The sequence below is a fragment of the Megalops cyprinoides genome, chromosome 6 (genome assembly GCF_013368585.1).
Source record: "Megalops cyprinoides isolate fMegCyp1 chromosome 6, fMegCyp1.pri, whole genome shotgun sequence".
Taxonomy (NCBI): domain Eukaryota; kingdom Metazoa; phylum Chordata; class Actinopteri; order Elopiformes; family Megalopidae; genus Megalops; species Megalops cyprinoides.
In genome coordinates this window covers 24090174-24108014 of record NC_050588.1, presented here as the reverse complement: position 1 = coordinate 24108014, position 17841 = coordinate 24090174, and the positions used below count along the sequence as shown (strand labels likewise).

General features: G+C 49.4%; 1 protein-coding gene across 2 annotated transcripts in view; it reads left to right on the top strand.

Annotated features, from left to right (window-relative positions):
- The window catches only part of lrig1 (leucine-rich repeats and immunoglobulin-like domains 1), a 38404-nt gene extending 22659 nt beyond the window's left edge, over positions 1–15745 (top strand). The window contains exons 5-18 of one of the 2 annotated variants that reach the window (XM_036531705.1): positions 230–373; positions 1406–1549; positions 2003–2146; positions 3526–3669; positions 5428–5508; positions 8548–8619; positions 9095–9166; positions 10027–10190; positions 10729–11049; positions 11766–12047; positions 12844–13281; positions 13815–13946; positions 14418–14699; positions 14984–15742. In XM_036531705.1, coding sequence (XP_036387598.1) covers positions 230–373; positions 1406–1549; positions 2003–2146; positions 3526–3669; positions 5428–5508; positions 8548–8619; positions 9095–9166; positions 10027–10190; positions 10729–11049; positions 11766–12047; positions 12844–13281; positions 13815–13946; positions 14418–14699; positions 14984–15213 — 2650 coding nt within the window. In that variant the 3' untranslated portion in view covers positions 15214–15742. Of the gene's footprint in view, positions 1–229; positions 374–1405; positions 1550–2002; positions 2147–3525; positions 3670–5427; positions 5509–8547; positions 8620–9094; positions 9167–10026; positions 10191–10728; positions 11050–11765; positions 12048–12843; positions 13282–13814; positions 13947–14417; positions 14700–14983 lie in introns of both variants that reach the window. The other variant, XM_036531706.1, reaches the window with a different exon arrangement.
- The last annotated feature ends 2096 nt before the right edge of the window (positions 15746–17841 follow it).

Sequence of the window (17841 nt, the reverse complement as noted above, 5' to 3'; positions counted from 1 at the left end):
TTGGACACAAATAACAGACCATAATTATTTTACATTTTTGTGCTTTGATAATTGTGAATTTAGTGTAATATTTAGTTACCATATCTGTATTTCAGTTATCCTAATCGGAATGGACATCTGTACTGACACATCTTACTAATAAATACAGTATATGTCAACCACTGAATTGTGCTTGACCATTTTTCTGCCAGACGGTCCCTATTGAGGTTTTAAATGTGGGTGATTACAGGTACCTAGGCAGTAACAAGATCAGCCACCTGGAGTCGGGTGCCTTCCAGAACCTGTCCCCTACCCTGCAAGTGCTTCGGCTGAGCAGGAACCGGATCACACAGCTTCCTGTGAAAGCATTCCAGCTCCCCAAGCTGACACAGCTGTGAGTATCCCTGAACTTTTATCAAAGTTGGATTGTGCGGGGGGGGGTGAGGAAGTTGGATTCTTGGTCCTGAAAAATCCTCCTCAGATTCTGCTTCAATGGCCCCAGGAAAGAGCTTCCTCGTTTTCACCCCCTCGCTTTCCCTCGGGGGACGTGCATTTGTAAACACTTTGCAGAAATAAAGGCTGATTTACAGTATGAGCCCATAACGTATCGTTTCTCGGAGGGGATGCCATTGTCCTTCCAGCACCCAGCGTCTCAGAAGACACGTCCGTACCTCGACACTTGCATGCACAATAAAGGACTCTTGTAATGGTAATCCCCTCCATTGAAACGCAGGGGTCTCATCTCTCCGAAGCCTTCGGTTTCTCTGCCACTCATTTTTGTTCCACAGGTGGGCAGAGGGCTATCATATCGCCGGCTGCTTGTAACAACATGGCGGCCGACACAAAGGCCACATAGGGATGTTTATTGTTCTGGCACTCTCCAGCTTTGAGACCAAACATTGTATGCACCAGGTGCAGATGGCTGCCGAGATAACGGCGAAGAGAGCCAACTCTTATTGTTAAGGAGAATGGATCAAGAGGTAGACACAATAGACAGTATGGTGGCTCTTTTAAAAAAGATACCCTAGATAAGGTATACACTGTACCTCAAGTGATACCTAAGTAAGTGTGTTCACTTTTGAGTGCCAGTGATCAAATGTACTGTGTAAGCGCTGGCCCCAAACACAGCCCTCTCCTGAAACCCTATCCCTCACTCCAGCCTTAAAGGTCATGCATCGCAATTCTCAGGAAGAACAGACACTGTGGTGGAATTCCTGTAATGTACGCGCACAGAGGGCCCGCCAGCCTGTTTGATCGTGTGGCCGCTCGTGCTGTTCGACCACGTGGCCCGGCGGTCGACCGCGTGGCCGCACTGCCGTCGGACCGTGCGTTCGTGCCGTACTGGGGCTCTTCGGGGCCCCCGCGTGGGTGGTCGTGTTGTTCTTGACCATGTGTGCGGGGCGCGCTTTGTTTTTTCTTTTTGCAGAGAGCTGAACAGGAACCGGCTGAGGCTGATCGAGGGCCTCACCTTCCAGGGCCTGAGCAGCCTGGAAGTGCTGAAGCTCCAGAGGAACAACATCAGCAAGCTGACCGACGGGGCCTTCTGGGGGTTGGCTAAGATGAAAGTGCTGTGAGTTATCCCATGCATCTTCCTTAGCATGTTCGCTCCACCCAGTCTGATCATATGCAACAGCTCTGCTTTTCCCTCTGTGTTAAACCAGGAGGAATTTGTGTGTGTGTGTGTGTGACAGAGAGAGAGAGAGAGAGAGAGAGAGAGAGTGAGAGAGAGTGTGAGAGAGAGTGTGAGAGAGAGAGTGTGAGAGTTCTGTTTTGGAAGGGGCAGGCACTGGGGAGTGCAAGAGACCCTGATGAAGGTCTTCAGCGTAGCTCATTAAATGTGATGTACAGGCACCACAGTGTACGAAAGTTTCATTCACTTCTATTAGAATGTTATTCCTTCTGGGTTGCTATGCGCAGTTTGGTTGGGCATGCATTCTCTGTTTCTCGTCTTCTGGGGAAAAAAAAAGAAATCTTATTTCCCATAGTTCCTCAGTAACTCTGACATGATCGCCCTCTCTTCCAGGCACCTGGACTTCAACAGCCTGACAGAAGTGAACAGTGGTTCCCTGTATGGCCTGTCTGCCCTTCTCCAGCTCTTCCTCAGCAACAACTCCATCTCCCACATAAATCCAGACGGGTGGAGGTTCTGCCAGAGACTCAGAGAATTGTGAGTACGCCCAGAAACCCTCTCACCCCGCCTCTCCACATTGCCCATGCTCTCCCTCAGAGATAATAAGGGCCAAATTAGTCACTAGAAGTACAATATCAGGTGCTTTTATTCAAGGTAAGCTGCCTTTATCCCATAATGACAGGTAGGATTGAAAGCGCTTAAGCGCTCACAGAGTCTCATTCACATCTGAAAACGAGTTCGCCAAAACGTGTAATCTTCTGTTGGTGCGATTCTCGATATTAGATGACTCCTCAAAAAGTTCTTACCCTAACGAACGTGTCCTTTCATTTAGGCTGTGCGCACACATCTTGGTACCATGTTGAGGTTGGTTTAGTCGTGGCAAAGAATGCATAACCGTTGCCAGCTCTTCTCACCATGCGCTGCCTGTAATATCAGTCCTCTGACGTAAATGACCTTCTCGATACTGTCTAATTGCACATTGTGTGAATGAGGGATTACTTTGGAATGACAGAGTGGGACAGCAGGCTTGAATAGTCCAGTTCAGGGCTGTTGCTACGGTCAGGCGTCTCCACCAGCATTGCTCCGTAACCAAGCAGGAGGACTGGTGGGTGGTTCTCAATTTATATCCAGAAGGCAGAAAGGGCGCTTCTACCCTTGAAGCAGGCACTGCTCTACGTAAGACTGTATATTCCGCCCGGAGTGAGGTTTTCACTGCGAGCGGGACAGTGTTTGCACCACAGTTGCTGTCCGTGTGGCAGAGGGCTGTTATAGCTGTGGTATCGCTTGGCTGCATTGTTTCCATTCCGCAATCGTGTAATGCGGGAGATTTCGGGTGGGCCTGCGGGGCCGGACTGCGCACACAGGTCAGCCCGAGCAGGGGAAGAGTGGCCGAGCGATTGCGAGCGGGGAGACCGGGGGTGGGCGTGGAAAACATTGTTGACTGTAATGGAATGCGGCGAAAATCCGCCCGCCGGTTGGCGAGGCCCGTCGGTTGGCGAGGCCCGTCGGTGGGGCTTTGTGCCGTGCGTTGCTCTCTCTGCAGAGCTGAAGTGGAGCGGTCTGATGTGACAGTGCTATTATTACATTCCTGGTAAGATGATCTGGCAGTGCGTCTGAGAGGCGTGCTTCCCTTGGCTGCCCATCCTAGCAGCTCCGGGCCCACTGATCTGAGACCGCTACCTCACAGGGCTTCAGCATCAAATTAATACAATTCACTCATGGTCATAAAGATGATAATGTTAACAATGACAAAGAGTAGTAAGGACTGTGTATAGTGTACAGCTTTAGGTACACCAAAAATAGTTTCTGTGCATGTGAACATGATTTTTTTTAAAAGATATGTCACGGAAAGTCTATTGTTCAGTGTCTGTCTGGAAAGGCCTCATCTGTTTGCTTTCTGTCTGCTGTCTCTGCAGGAATCTGTCCTATAACAACTTGACGAGGCTGGACGAAGGCAGCTTGGCAGTTCTGGGGGATCTGCACACCCTCCGTCTGGGACACAACTCCATCAGTCACATCACGGAAGGGGCCTTTCGAGGCCTCAAAGCCCTGCGCGTCCTGTAAGCGCTCCTGAATGTCCATAACACCTTCACACACAGGGTTCCACTTCCCCATCCCCTGTGTCCCCATCCCCGTGCCTCAGGCTGGGGACACAGTGAATAAATATGGGAGAAATCAAGATGACGTGTAAAGTCTGTAAAGGCATTGGCAAGTTTTGTGTTTTCATTCCGAAAAAGATTAGCACACAGAGCAGAGTGCTTCTCAGATGGACACTTTTCTCAGTTCGCCACATGTTTTTCTGAGAACAACTAATTTTTATTTTTTTTGGGTTGGTTGTTGGTTCCCACCAAACTCGGATGCACATGTGTTCCCTGTTGGAGGCATCCCGAGAGAGTGTCCTTTTTAAATCCAGCCGTGACGGCCCTAACGGGAGAGTTCTCCCATACTCGCAAGCCCCTCACAGGCCGAGATTGGGGGGCGGGGAGGGGTGGGGGGGGGCTGTTCAGCAGGGACAGAGAACAGGATCAGGCCTGTCCCAGGATGTCCACATGATGAGGGCTTTCTCACACAGGGGTGGCAATCTGAAGCAGTTGTGTGTGAGAGAGGCCCTCTGTTTCTCTCTCCCTCCCTCCCTCTGTCTCTTTTCTCTGCTTCCTGTGTCAGTGTCTTTCCCTCTCTTCCTGTTTCCTTTTTGCTCCTTCCTGTTCCCTTCTCCCTCTCCCTCCTCTCCCTTTATCTGTCTCTCTCCCCTTTTTCTTTCTCTCTTTTTCATTCGTATTAGAATCTGTGTGTCTGTGCGCAGAGCCTTCCTGCCAGCTCTCTCAGAGCCAGCTCTAATCTAATAAGGAGGGGAGCGTTTGGCTGCAGCACCTGCTGAAAGGGAGCTGGGCGAGCTTTAATTAGGGGCCGTTGTTGGCTGAGCCTGAGGAGCCCGCAGCGGGTGTGAAAGCGCTGAAATGGCGAGCCATTCAGCCGGGGGTCAGGCTCGGGGGGGCCCTCGCACCGCACTGATTAACAAGCCAGTGGCCATTCACGCCCAGCCAGCCAGAAAGAATAGGAAATTGGCAGCAAAGGCCAGCAGAGGAGGGGAAAAGGAGCACAAAGCAGGGGGGGGGGGGGGGGAAAGGCTGAAAACTCCCAAGGATTCCTAATGGTTCCAGAGGAGTCTTTAGATGGCACGGAAAACAAAGAGGGCTACAGAGCAACGGCTGCTTTTTGTGCGTTATTGTGCCATTTTCATTATTATTCAGATAGTTGGATTGCTAAAATAACTTGACGGTTGTGGAAAAACCGTTAAGAAAAAAACCCCAAAACATTTTGCTGCTTCAACGTACATTGTGTTTCAGGCCTGGTGTTTGGGAGCTTCCTGCCAGGATCCAAACAGAATTAGATTTTTTTTTTCAGCCCCGTTTCTCTTGACCAGAACATTTTCAGGATCTCTGTGTTCCCTTTATCTGTCTCACACCAAAACGTTCATATTGAACACCACCATCAAGGTTGTTATCCCTTCCATTTGATGAAATTTACGATCTTCATAGAAATATATTTTAGCACTGCCCGTCCTCTCTGGTTTTTATAAATTATGCGGGAATTGCACTGAATGTTCTTGCAGTCCCCCTCCCCCAGAGGAAAGAATGTGCTTAGCTGGCAGAATGGTGGAGAGGAGCAGTTCGGTCTGCGAACCAGGTGGAGGGGAGAGGAGAAGATCCTCACTGGTCCTGTCCCACAGGCCCTGGGCCCATCCCCTGCCGGAGTTTATAGGAGCTGTCCAAGACTGGCAGGCAGCTGATTGAGCTCCTTTCTCTTTGTCTCCGCAGGGAGCTGGACCATAACGACATCTCGGGGACAATAGAGGACACCAATGGGGCCTTCACCGGACTGGACAGCCTGAACAAGCTGTGAGTATCCCGCTGTTCCGAGCCTCTTTTCGCTCTTTCAGGCCCCGTCACTTGGCATGCCTTTGTTCCTCCTTCTGCGGCTCGGAGCGACTCTGGGGCGTGATTTAGAGCATCTCTTGAGCCGGGGGGCAGGGGGGAGTCCCCCAACATTCGGTCTGAAAGTCTGAAAAGCTTTTCACTGGCCCACCATTGTTCCTATTCGCACAGCCAACAGAGACGTGCTTGGCCGGCGTGTAAGGGGAGTTTGGAAGCGAAGACGCCAATGCTCGGAGTTCCCATGCGGTGGGACACGCTCTCATTTGCTCTTGTAGTATGGATGAATATTTCTGGAAGGCTAAGCCATACAGGAAAGATTTTATTGCACTGGTTTTATGTTCTACATGCAGGGTCATGTTTCAAATGCAACGTGTTGGAAATGGCTCAGAGGAGCTTAGGGTATAGTGGATGATGAACTGAGCTTGCACTCAGAAGGTTCTAGGTTCAATTCCAAGATTTTGCATAGGCGTTATATCCTTGAGCAAGGTCCTTTTTCTGTAATTGCTTCAGAAAAGTGCCTAGCCCAGCTGTATAAATTGATAATATGCAAAGCATACGCACCTTTCTCTGGACCATAGCATCGGCTGAGAAAATAAGCACAGTAATCAGAGTTCCCATAAGCCAGTACAATTATTGCCTCCTCCTCACTAAACTGTATGCATAGCACTGATGCTACTGGAGTCTGGTCTGTGGGTATGGGAGCAGAGCATGCTCTCTGCAGCCCCCTCTGCCAGAGTGGAAATGCAAGGGGCTAGCCCTTTGATCTGCATGAGATTAGCCAGTGAAAGGGCGGCCATGAACCCAAGCCGAGACATCGTTGTTCGGGGGAGAGAAGGTGCGAAATGGGAGGGCGGAGAAGGCCGTTGACATCAAACGCCCGCTCCCCCCTCCCCCCAGCCCCGCCCTGCAGCCCTCTCTCTCTCCGAGAGGGAGCAGTGGAAGCGGTCCAGGCAGAGTCCTGCCGGAAAAGACCATTCACGAACCCTGGGAACACAAGAGGGGAAACATCAAAGTATCGCTGGCTCGCTTTGTTCCCTTCCAAAACGGATTCCGAGCATCCATTGTTGGAAAGTATGACCCATAAGTGATCTCTTTGGCCGTGGATTTGCTTGCGTTCTCACATTCGGCCCGGCTCGTTGGAGCTCCTGAACGCGCACATCGGATTGAACCAAACTGAAGGCCGGGGCGAATCTTGTTGCATGCTCGTATTTTCCCTCTGATTGTATAAATGTTTATTTTTAGCTCACATAATAGGCAGCCAGCAATCAGGGGAACTGTAGCCCTTTAAATAAACACAGCTTCATAATAATACAGCTTAAGCACCAGGGTCATCCAAAGTAAAGCATGATGTCAACATAGCAGAGAACGCAGTGGACGGCTTGTTTTTTTTGAGGCTGGAGCTCTGCATTCTAGCCCTTTCATGGTTGAAAGTCTTGGGGCAGCACTGTGGAGTCGTGGTTAAGAAAGTCAACTTATCTAGCCAGGAGGTTGCTAGTTTGACTCCTGGGTGGGCTCCTGCATTTGTATGTCTGAGGAGCGCACTTACCCTGTACTTACCCTGAAGAATTACTTTTAATATGTATCCATGGATAGCATGTAGAATGTAAGCTGTGTAAATTGCACCAGATAATTGGATCTGTTTAGCAAAGAAGTGTAATATTGTAACATAATGTCGGAGGGAGACTTGGGCAGGGATTCCGTATAGCCTCTCCTTGAGGCTTGGACTGGCCTGTTTCTGCATAGTGGCAACACCAGCGCAGAGATGGGATTTCGGCGTTCCTTTGTGGGGAGTAGGAGGTCATTTGTTCCCGATTGAACCTGCAACTGGGGCCGTTTCCGTGGCAGTGTCAAGGAGCGGGGCCAAGGAAAGAAGGCATGAGTGAACGTGATGTCTCTGTCAGGGCGTGACAGGCCTGTTTGAATCCAGCCCCCCCCCAGGCTGGGCAGCGCTGAAGCCCCACCCCAGGTCTTTGAAGGGGGAAACAGAGTTGTCCTTTCATGAGGAAATACATTTATTGCTACAAGCATTTCCCAGTGTACAGCAGCGTTCACTTGACTTTCATGTTTCAGGTTTAGTGTATTTTCCATTCTAGTTTTCATCAGTTCCTTATCCGTCTCATCATACCAAATTTGTAATAATGCTGTTTTTTGGTGGAACAAACTCTGGGTTAACATTGACGTTTTCTTGGTGGTAGGAAAGTGGTGGCCGGGACTTTCGGGAACGAAATCTTGGTCATCGGTCAGATGCGCGTCTCCCGTGGAACGGGCGTGTTTATCTGCGCTTTAAAATCATTAGCGTGATGTCATGCCAGCGATGGCGGCGTGCGGGTCACTAAGCCCATGTCTGTGGGTGGAGGATGAATGGGGGGATTTGTGGAGGACAGAAAAGGACAGTTGCTCAGCCCTTAATCCTTCTGGAAGGAAGAGTAGAATCGGGGAGCTTTCCAGCCCGGCTCCTGACAGCCTAGTTTGTGTGGGGATTGAAGCCTTCCGATGTGGGGCTGCGGCACTGAATCGGGGGCCTGTTTCACTGTCTTGTGAGGGGAGGGGGAACTTTTGAAGACGGAGCCTGGATTAGACCCCCAGAAGGGGGCAAGCCGCTGGCTCTCTGCTTGAACCCGGCCTCGACAAGGCTACTTTTATTACTTTACAAGCTGCGCTGTCTTCCTGCAGGACTCCTCCTTTTCACAGGACCCTCGGCTCACGGCTCCACCCTGTCATCGCTATTAAATTCTAATAAAGATAAAAGTCCGCTTTGAAGAGCTGCGCAAGGTCCGAATCCTTCGCCCTCTTAATCTCTACACAGTTCGGATTTCCAATACTTCAAACCCCTCTCTTATCAGATTCAGCCAAACTAATTGTGCCTCTCTCTCTTCTCTCCCCCCTCCTTGCTCTCTCTCTCTCCCCCCTTGCTCTCTCTCTCTCTCTCTCTCTCTCTCTCTCCCTCCCTTGTCCCCCTTGCTCTCCCTGTTTTTCGGGGACCTACATGTTTGGAAACTGCAGAACTCTGTTTGGAAACAAGATCAAATCAGTGGCCAAGAAAGCGTTCTCAGGCCTGGAGGCCCTGGAGCACCTGTGAGTATCCCAGCATGCCCCGCGATTTGAGAGTGGCTGCCAAAAGTGGCTGCTTGAGAGGGCTGCTAGCAATTTAATAGCGTCTTTGTAAAATGAGAAGACAGGCAGTTTGTGGGGCCAGCTGCTTCCCCCTCGTTAGTCGGCTTCAACTTTGGCCTTTTTTCCTGGTGCAGGGAACAAAGTTATTGAGCATATGGTCAGTTTCGTAGAAGAAATGGAATTTATATAAGCTCTTTCACAGACCCTGTACGGTTTTTTTTAAACAAAAAAACTAAAAAAGTTTTTGAAAACTCCAGTATGTCCTTGGTGAAACATTCTTGTTTTTTTTCCGTCCTTGTTTAAACTAAGTACTCAGTTAAAAAAGTTTGAAAGCCTCCCGGAGCGAGTCAGAACTGTACATGTATTGGAATTGGCAGTGCGTTCCTGTGTCCCCTCTCTGTCATGGCTGACACCTCTCTGTTCAATCTCTCAACAGGAATCTGGGGGAAAACGCCATCCGCTCCATTCAACCTGAAGCGTTGGTTAAGATGCGGAGGATTCAGGACTTGTGAGTCTCAGACACACACACACACACACACACACACACACACACACACACACACACAGTAGACTCAGTAACCCCCCCCCCCCCCCCAACAATGGAACAATGGCACTGTGCCCTCACCATTTTTTCCCAACACTCTTTTCAATTAATATGCAAAATCCTTTTAACAGTTTTTTGTTATACCACAGAATGGGTAACCCCACCCTTTCTGTGCTGTTTGAGCAGGCATAACCTAAAGAGAAACTTAACTGGTTACCAGCCAGCCAGTCATGCAGCAGCCTGAAAGTTCCGGAAAAGTGGCATATGACACGCTCTGCAGAGCCTCATATTTGGCCTGTTTGAGCTTGGGAGAGATACAGGGCGGAGGTCATTCCTGTTAACTATCCCACACACTAGCCACAGTAACTGGCACGCTGACAGACCTGAAAAAGTATATTTTGCTGTTGAATTATTTCATGAATGCTTTCGTACCTCACTACACAGCCCTATAAAATAAAATTGCAGTGGTGAAACTTGGCAATATTCCTGATAATGGATGCTGACCTACTGTTTCACAGGGTGAATTATCTGCCCATGTTGTTATTTTGTACTGGAAGCGATAGTTTGCCAGTCAGTCTTTAAAAACCTTTTTAAAGAATTTAAAATGTTCTCTTTTGTATAAATAAAAGGAGCCTGGCATAAAGATGTTACCATTTCTTTCAAACCTGTATAAAAATGTGTGAAGGTGTACACAAAGATGAGGGGGAACACACAAACTATATTTACACACACATACACTAAAATATAGAAAAATACCTCCACTGCTCGTTGGAAAGTTTTGAAACTCTCACCCTGACTGGTTTCTCCTTCTTTGACACTTCCAGGCAGATCCAGAGTGACAGCTTCCTGTGTGACTGTCAGCTGCGCTGGTTCCCGGAGTGGCTCGTTGCACGGGGATTGCAGGCGGGTGTGGTCGCCACCTGTGCCCACCCAGAGAGCCTGAAGGGGATCAGTATCTTCCAGGCCCCGGCTGAGAGCTTTGTATGCGGTGAGTACAGCCCCCGAGTCCACATGCGGCTTATTGAGCATGTGAGGTCTGTCACATGCTGTCAGCTGCTGGCTTTTTCATTTCTTTCCTATGTGATGTGCACGCGTGACAGTGTATCTGTGAGGGGGAGAGAGAGTGTGTGTGTGTGTGTGTTTGTGTATTGTATTGCTGATTTGGTTCCCCGCTGGGGCACTGTACCCTTGGGCAAGGTACCTAACCCACAATTGCCTCAGTAAATATCCAGCTGCATAAATGGATAACATGGAAAAACTGTTACCTGTGTAAGTTGCTTTGGATAAGTGCGTCTGCTGAATCATAAGAATATAATGTAACATGCCTGTGTGTGCATGTGTGCAGGAGGAGGAGAAAGATTTAGGTTTGATGTGACTGTCTCACCCTTGCATTAATAGACGATCAGCTCAAGCCAAGAAAAGGGTTCAGTACATCGTGCATGTGTGTGTTCGTGCGTGCATGCGTGCGTGCGTGTGTGTCTGTCAGGTGACGCGGCTTTGACGCGTTTGGTTTTTTCGCTCGGCAGACGACCTGCCGAAGCCGCAGATCACGGTGCAGCCGGAGACGACGGTGGCGGTGCTGGGGAAGGACGTGCGGTTCACCTGCACGGCAGCCAGCAGCAGCAGCTCGCCCATGACCTTCGCCTGGCGCAAGGACCAGGAGCTGCTGCGCGACGCCGAGGTGGAAAACTTCGCCCACGTGCGCGCCCGGGACGGCGAGGTCATGGAGTACACCACCATCCTCCACCTGCGCCACGTCACCTTCGCCCACGAGGGCCGCTACCAGTGCATCATCACCAACCACTTCGGCTCCTCCTACTCCAGCAAGGCCCGCCTCACCGTCAACGGTAACCAGTGACATCATATTTCCACCATTGAAAGAAACTGCAACTGTGGTTAAGCAATATGCAAAAAAGGGGTAAAATCAGTCTGAGACAAAACGTATAATTTGTGCCTCATGTTATATGCTGTTAGTCGTTTTGCATAGAATATACGCTCTTTAGAATGAGTCTGTATATTTTTTTTATAGAGAGTGTTTACAGTTTTTATATTGAGTGTTTTGTAAGTTGGTACTTGGGTGACATTCCTTCATAAATCACTAGACAGGACCAGTTCTACTTCATGTAATTAAATTTAAGAAACAGATGGTTGAGAGTAAAGGCAGAAGGGAGACTCTTGTCTGCCACTAGCCTGAGCCTGATGTGCTCTGGGTTTCCCCTTCCTTGTGGTCAGATTCACTTTGACACATTTCCTCTGTTTCAACAGCATCTTTATGTGGGTGGAATTTGGAACAAATTGATTTAACCCACATTGCTTTAACTCTCTGGCATTTTTCAATTATTCTGACAGATGCAGAATTGCTGTGCTCACTTTAAGATAAGCAGAAGCCACCTTTGCTTTTGCCATTCCCAAATCAATCTATCTCCAGAGTCAATTAAGTAACTAACAGTGAAACTCTTCAGCAGTGTGTGTGTGTGTGTGTGTGTAATTTACCCCCTGATTGTGTCGGAAAACCCTGTCAGGTCTAATAGATTGTGATGTCCTTTTTTGTTCGGTGCTGCAGTGTTGCCCTCCTTTGTGAAGACGCCGCGTGACATCACCATCCGCACCGGTACCACGGCGCGCCTGGAGTGCGCGGCCGAGGGGCACCCGGGACCCCAAATCGCCTGGCAGAAGGACGGGGGGACGGATTTCCCCGCCGCGCGCGAGCGCCGCATGCACGTGATGCCGGACGACGACGTCTTCTTCATCATGGACGTGAAGCCGGAGGACATGGGCGTGTACAGCTGCACCGCGCAGAACACAGCGGGCACCATCTCGGCCAACGCCACCCTGACGGTGCTGGGTAAGGCCGCGGCCCGCGTGAGCCCCCCCTGTCCCCCGTCCTCCCCCCTGCCCCCCACCCCGCCGTTCTCAGGAAAGAGCTGCGCTGGGATTTGGCCGACGTTATTTCCATCACGGGATGTTTTTGTTCAAGCAGCTGTGGCCTGCTCTGTGTCAGGGGTCAGGGGTCAGAGGTCAGGCCACATGGGGCCTGGGTGGGGGGGGGTGAGGGTCTCGCATAAGGGAGCTTCTCAGCTGTGGTCTCTGGGTGGGAGAAAGACACATGTGGCTCACACAGAAAACCTCACTCCTCAGCTTCTGCTCTCTTAACCGTTTCTGGCGAGACGTAGTCGACCCTGAAAACCGTAAACTCACAGAGCCAGGAAGCTGATCTTCGCTATAGTGAGTCGAGCTAATTTAACATGTAGTTTCTTTAGGTCTGACCTAGAAGTGGGGCGGCTGAGAAAGTGGTCTTAATCTCTGTTTCCAACTTGGAAAATTCTTCATTTTCAGCTAAGCCATTAGCATTGTGCAGAACTCAACAAGGGAGCAGTGGCTTTGCCCGCAGCATTTCATAATTGCATTGACCCACTTTGCATCGATACAGCTCAAGGATCCCTCATCTTCGAGCGAGTCTGGTTTTGAGGATAGGCTGTCTCCAATCATGTCAATAATCCTGATTTAGCCGTTCAGTCCCTTTCCCAATCTCTTAATATTTTTCTGTTTCTGTTTCTTTTCGTGTTCTGTCTTTTCCATATGGAGTGGTGCTTTGTAAGGGTAACGAAACGCGCTGACTGTGGTCCCTGTCCCGTTCACAGAGACGCCCCACCTGGCCCAGGACTTGGAGGACCGCAGCGTGGTCGTCGGGGAGACGGTGGCGCTGCAGTGCAAGGCCCTGGGCAGCCCCCCGCCCCGCATCACCTGGCTGAAGGGCGAGGAGCCCCTGAAGGTGACAGAGCGCCACCACTTCACCCCGGGCAACCAGCTGCTGGTCATCCGCAGCGCCGCGCTGGAGGACGCCGGCCGCTACACCTGCGTCATGTCCAACACGCTGGGCACGGAGCGGGCGCACAGCCAGCTGACGGTCCAGCGCTCGGCCGCCTGCGCCGCCCAGGCCGGCCGGCCCGACGGCACCATCACCGTGGGCATCATCGTCATCGCCGTGGTCACCAGCATCGTCATCACCTCGCTGGTGTGGGTGTGCATCATCTACCAGACGCGCAAGAAGAGCGAGGAGTGCAGCGTCACCAACACGGGTAAGTCGGCGCTGCTGCGGCCGTCAGTTGCCATGACTGTCGGCTGTCATTGACAGGACTGTCAAATGCATTTACAACGTGGCAAAAAAAAGTGCCGTCTAGAAAGCTGGCATTTAGTCAAACACTCTTATCCAGACTGACTACCAAGTATACAAGTGCATCTGACAAGGTCATTTGAATAATGGTACATACAGAAAATGACACACACACAACAGAATACATCTGTCCTTCACATAGTAGTTAAGAGTAAGTTTACTGAACCAACAGGTTAATTTTCGGTGCTCATGGTCGAGCTTGTGTGTTGCTACTTGTACAGTGAGTGAGTCTGGTTTATAACAGTGTCAGATCTTGCGAAAGTGCCCTTGTCTCCATGGATTTCTGTCTAGGGGTGTGTAGATGCACAGACACTTCGCAGAATTTAGATGAAATGTCTTTCTTATTCCAGCCGGTTAATGGCTTGTCACCATAAGACAAGTTCTGAGCCCAGCGCAGGGTGTAGGTCACATCTCTAACTTTGTATCCTCAATGCACAGACGAGACAATTGTGCCCCCGGACGTGCCCAGCTACCTGTCATCCCAGGGGACCCTGTCAGACCGGCAGGACGTGTGCATCCGGGTGGAGTCCAGTGGCGGGCCACAACCCAACGGACACATCGAGAGCAACGGTAGGCCATCAGAGAAACAGCCAGTGACATCCCGGAGTGCGTGGCAGGGTTCGGAGGGAGACAGGACGGGAGGGAGACGCTGCTGTGGTGTAGCCCAGTTGATAATAAAGTAGAAATCCTCATTTTTATCTCAGTTTGTATTTCACTGAAGCGCTACCAAAATCAACAGTCTGTGCCAATGTGGGATTGAGTCTTTAGGGTAGCAGGGGTGTGGAGTCACTAATGAGTAAAACCCCGATCACCTGTTGTTTTTGTGAGGTATTAAGCGCAGCGATTCTGGTCCAAATTTGTCTCATAATGGTCCTCACTCTAGGCAAACATCTGGAAATTTTCATGCAAATCAAAAGGGATGAGGTCAACTAGCGATTGACTTGGTGGGGAATGACCCTTTTCTTTTATTTATGTAACTATTTAGCCATGTAAGGAAATGGCGTTATTACAGTGTTATTTTGCCTTTGTCTGATTGCGTAGGTTTTGATGGAGCCGTGGTCTGCACAGACTGCTTGGAGAGTGGAAACAGTTACTCCAAAGACCCAGACTACGTTCCTCAGGGGTTGCGGCCCACGGACCTAGACTACCAGCAGAATCACCGCAGCATGGAGTACAGCCGACCCCGAGGGGACGACCTCGGGCCTGCCAATGGTCCCCACTGCAACGGGACTCCGAACGGTGTCAAAAGGGACATTCAGGCGCCGGTGTTTCCCAGCAACCACGACAGAGCGACGTCGCCGAAAAAGCACTGTGACAGAAAAGGTGGGAGATTGTCTTACAGCGTTGCTTTGAGTTTTAAAAGTATTTCCCCAGACCGATAGAGAAAATAGGTATTTCTCTGGAGTTCTTCCAAAGTCATTCATGTGCTCATCTGGGTGGTGAGGTTTTACAGTGACAGATGTCTAGACCACCCCCCCCCCCCCCCCCCAAAACATGTGCTGATAAAGTGATGATGGCTGTGAAAACGAGTCGTGTGGATGAGTAACAGGAATTCCAGGGTTCTGAATCTTTGTGCTGACGCCACTTTTCCTCCTCCCTCTCGCCAGGTTCTTCCGTGAAGAACACGGGGACGTCCTTACCCCTGGCGGCGGTGTGCGTCCCCTCTTTAGAGGAGTCCTACCACAAGCCGGTCAAGCTGCCGGCCCCCGCGCCGAGCGTGGGAGACAGTGACTGCGTCTTAGACGCCAGGCAGACCCTGCTGTCCAACGGCCACCCTCCCAGGCCATGTGACTCTGTGGCGGGGGAGTGCACCCCACTGAGGCGCGCGAGCGACTAGCAGGCGCGGAGCTGCCGTCTCTTCTTTGCACTGAGAACTGCTACCTCAGCCCCGGAGGAGCGAACCCACCCCGGAGGAGCTACACCCGCTGGGGGGGGAGGGAGTGCCCGAGGTTCGAGGATGGAGCTTGTGTGGGCCGTGTCCCTCCCGAGCGTTACAGCTGTACATACTTTTAAATCTTCCCGTGGGAAGTGTTATTCGTAGTTCAACTCGTGACTTGCATTTGAAGCATGCAAATGTAGGGAATATTGTACAGTGTCAGAGACAGAGAAATACTATTGGATATGACTTGTACATAAGAGTTTTCATATATGTAACTTTTACAAAGAGTATTTGAAATCTATTCAGTGCATGAGAAAGAAAGTGAGTGATGGTAGATTTTTTAAAAAAACTTTTAAGCTTTTTCAGTGTCTAAACTGTGGTGCCTTATTGCATGAACAAAGAAACCATGAACCCCAGCTCCGGTTAAGGATATACAAGAGATTTCTAAGAGGTGTCAGAACTTTGTTTTCCTAAGACGTAATATCAATTGCACTTGAGAGGTTTTGACAAAAAATGCAATGTTGTCAGTTATGGCCTTAAATCAATTCATATATACTGTTTTTCATGAAGGAAGAGCTTTGATGTAATTTATTCATTTATGTTTAATAGTATAAGATGGGATTTTTAGGGAAATTATCATTTTAAGCACTTTTTGTACTAAAGATAAACTTCAAAACACAAAGATGTTATTGTGAAATGTGCTACCATAGGAATTTGTGAATTTTAGCATAAAACTTTGAAAAAGAAATTTTGTGTATGACTCTTCCTGTTGTTAGTCACCATAACACATAATCAAGGCTCTTCCATCTTAATGTACTGACTATCAAAAAGCTGCTTTAGTTGCTGTTGGTAACCTGTGGACAGGATCGTTATTTGTACCTTCTTCTAAAACTGACCCCCTCCCCCCCTCCCCCAGATGTTTTTAAATTGTTAAACTGTGGTGATAAGAAGCATGGACCACTTGGGAATAATCCTGTTTATATGAACACCATGAATGCATTATGACAACAAAACATAAAGCAAGCTGTGAAATGAGGAAATAATAAGCTCTTTTGTGGAATCATTGATGGGGTGTCGCTTTGTCACATTGTGACTGAAGTCACTGATGCCAGTGTCTTTGTCAGAAAGTCATGTCCACACAAGGAAAGGCCAGTAGGTTTGTATTTTTCAGAGTAATAACTGCTAGAAACAGTTCACTCTGGAAACAGCAGCCTGTAAACAGATCAGGGTGTCCAGCTTACTCTGTTGTACTCCCTTTAACAGTAAGCATACAAGCCAGCTCAGCCAGGACACAGAGGGAACGTGCTTCTTTATCTGTAAAGTGTATTTATTTAAATGAACGTTCTAAAACCGGTGTACATTGACAATGTTAAAAAAGTATATATATATTGAAGTGTCTAACATGGCATTGAAGTGACTATTAAAGTCCTCTTTATTATTCTGTAGATGGATTGACTCCTTTTGTAAACTCCAGCATCTTTTCCCTCATACACCACAATCTTTGAAGTGATCGAGACTTCAAGCATGCAGTACAAACTATAAAGGCATCAGCTGGGGAGATGTTAAGAGTTACAAAGAGAACTGTCAGAGAGTTACAGCTTATCAAGGTTTTTCCAGGGTCTTCAAGTAGCATTGATGCATTAAAATGATTAATGTCAGTGTGAGGCAATTATGGAAATACTGTAAGGTCCACCATCATCACCCTTCCCACTTGTATTCCTTTTTCAGTTTTGCTACATGCCAAACTTGATTTATGCTTGGAAATCAGCAATGCGCCATGCTCAAGGCTGACCTGAACTTGCGATGCATGCTCTCATGCAAGTGTGCGTGAAAGGGGGGTGGGACGGAACACAACCACTGCAGCGATGCTGAGGTCTGAAATACTGAACATTCTCCCCCTCCGGCAGCACTCTGGCAGACATCTGACACTTGCAGTATTAACACCTGTGAAGTAATTTGTCTTGCCCCCTCCAGCCGTGTCACGGTACCTGTGTCACCTCAGAGGTGGACCGTCACCCTGTCCGAGCTGCCGGTGTGAGCTTTTCTGCCATGCGTGACTCCGGACTCGCCCAGCTTTCTAACACTCAGCAGAGGCATAGCTGTTTAGTGCAGGGAGTGCCATGTCCGAGGGCTGTATGAGGACAGGTGAAGTGCTGCACCGCTCACAGTAGATCTGTATGGGTAACAAGGCCTGCAGTCGCACCCCACCACATCATTGGCACCTCCCTGGGCCTTCAATGTCTCATGCTTTTGGCACTCAGTTCTGGTCCTCAGATGCCCACAAAGCTATTGCAGAGTTTACGTTCTGAACATCTCCATTTGATTAATGTGCTCATCAGATGGCCCAGTCCAGAGCCACATGTGTCATAAATTACATTGGCTTAACAGGTGTCCTTATCCAGGGTGGCATGCATTTCTACTGTCTGCTGTACTATCCATTAAGAGCTGCATATTTACTGATGTGATTCACGTTATCTACCTTAGCAAGGCAGTACCCCCACCTGGGATTAGAACCAGCAGTATCTTGTTACACAGCCAAATGCTTAACCACTGCTGCCAAACATCTGAGCAGTTCCCCCCTAGCAC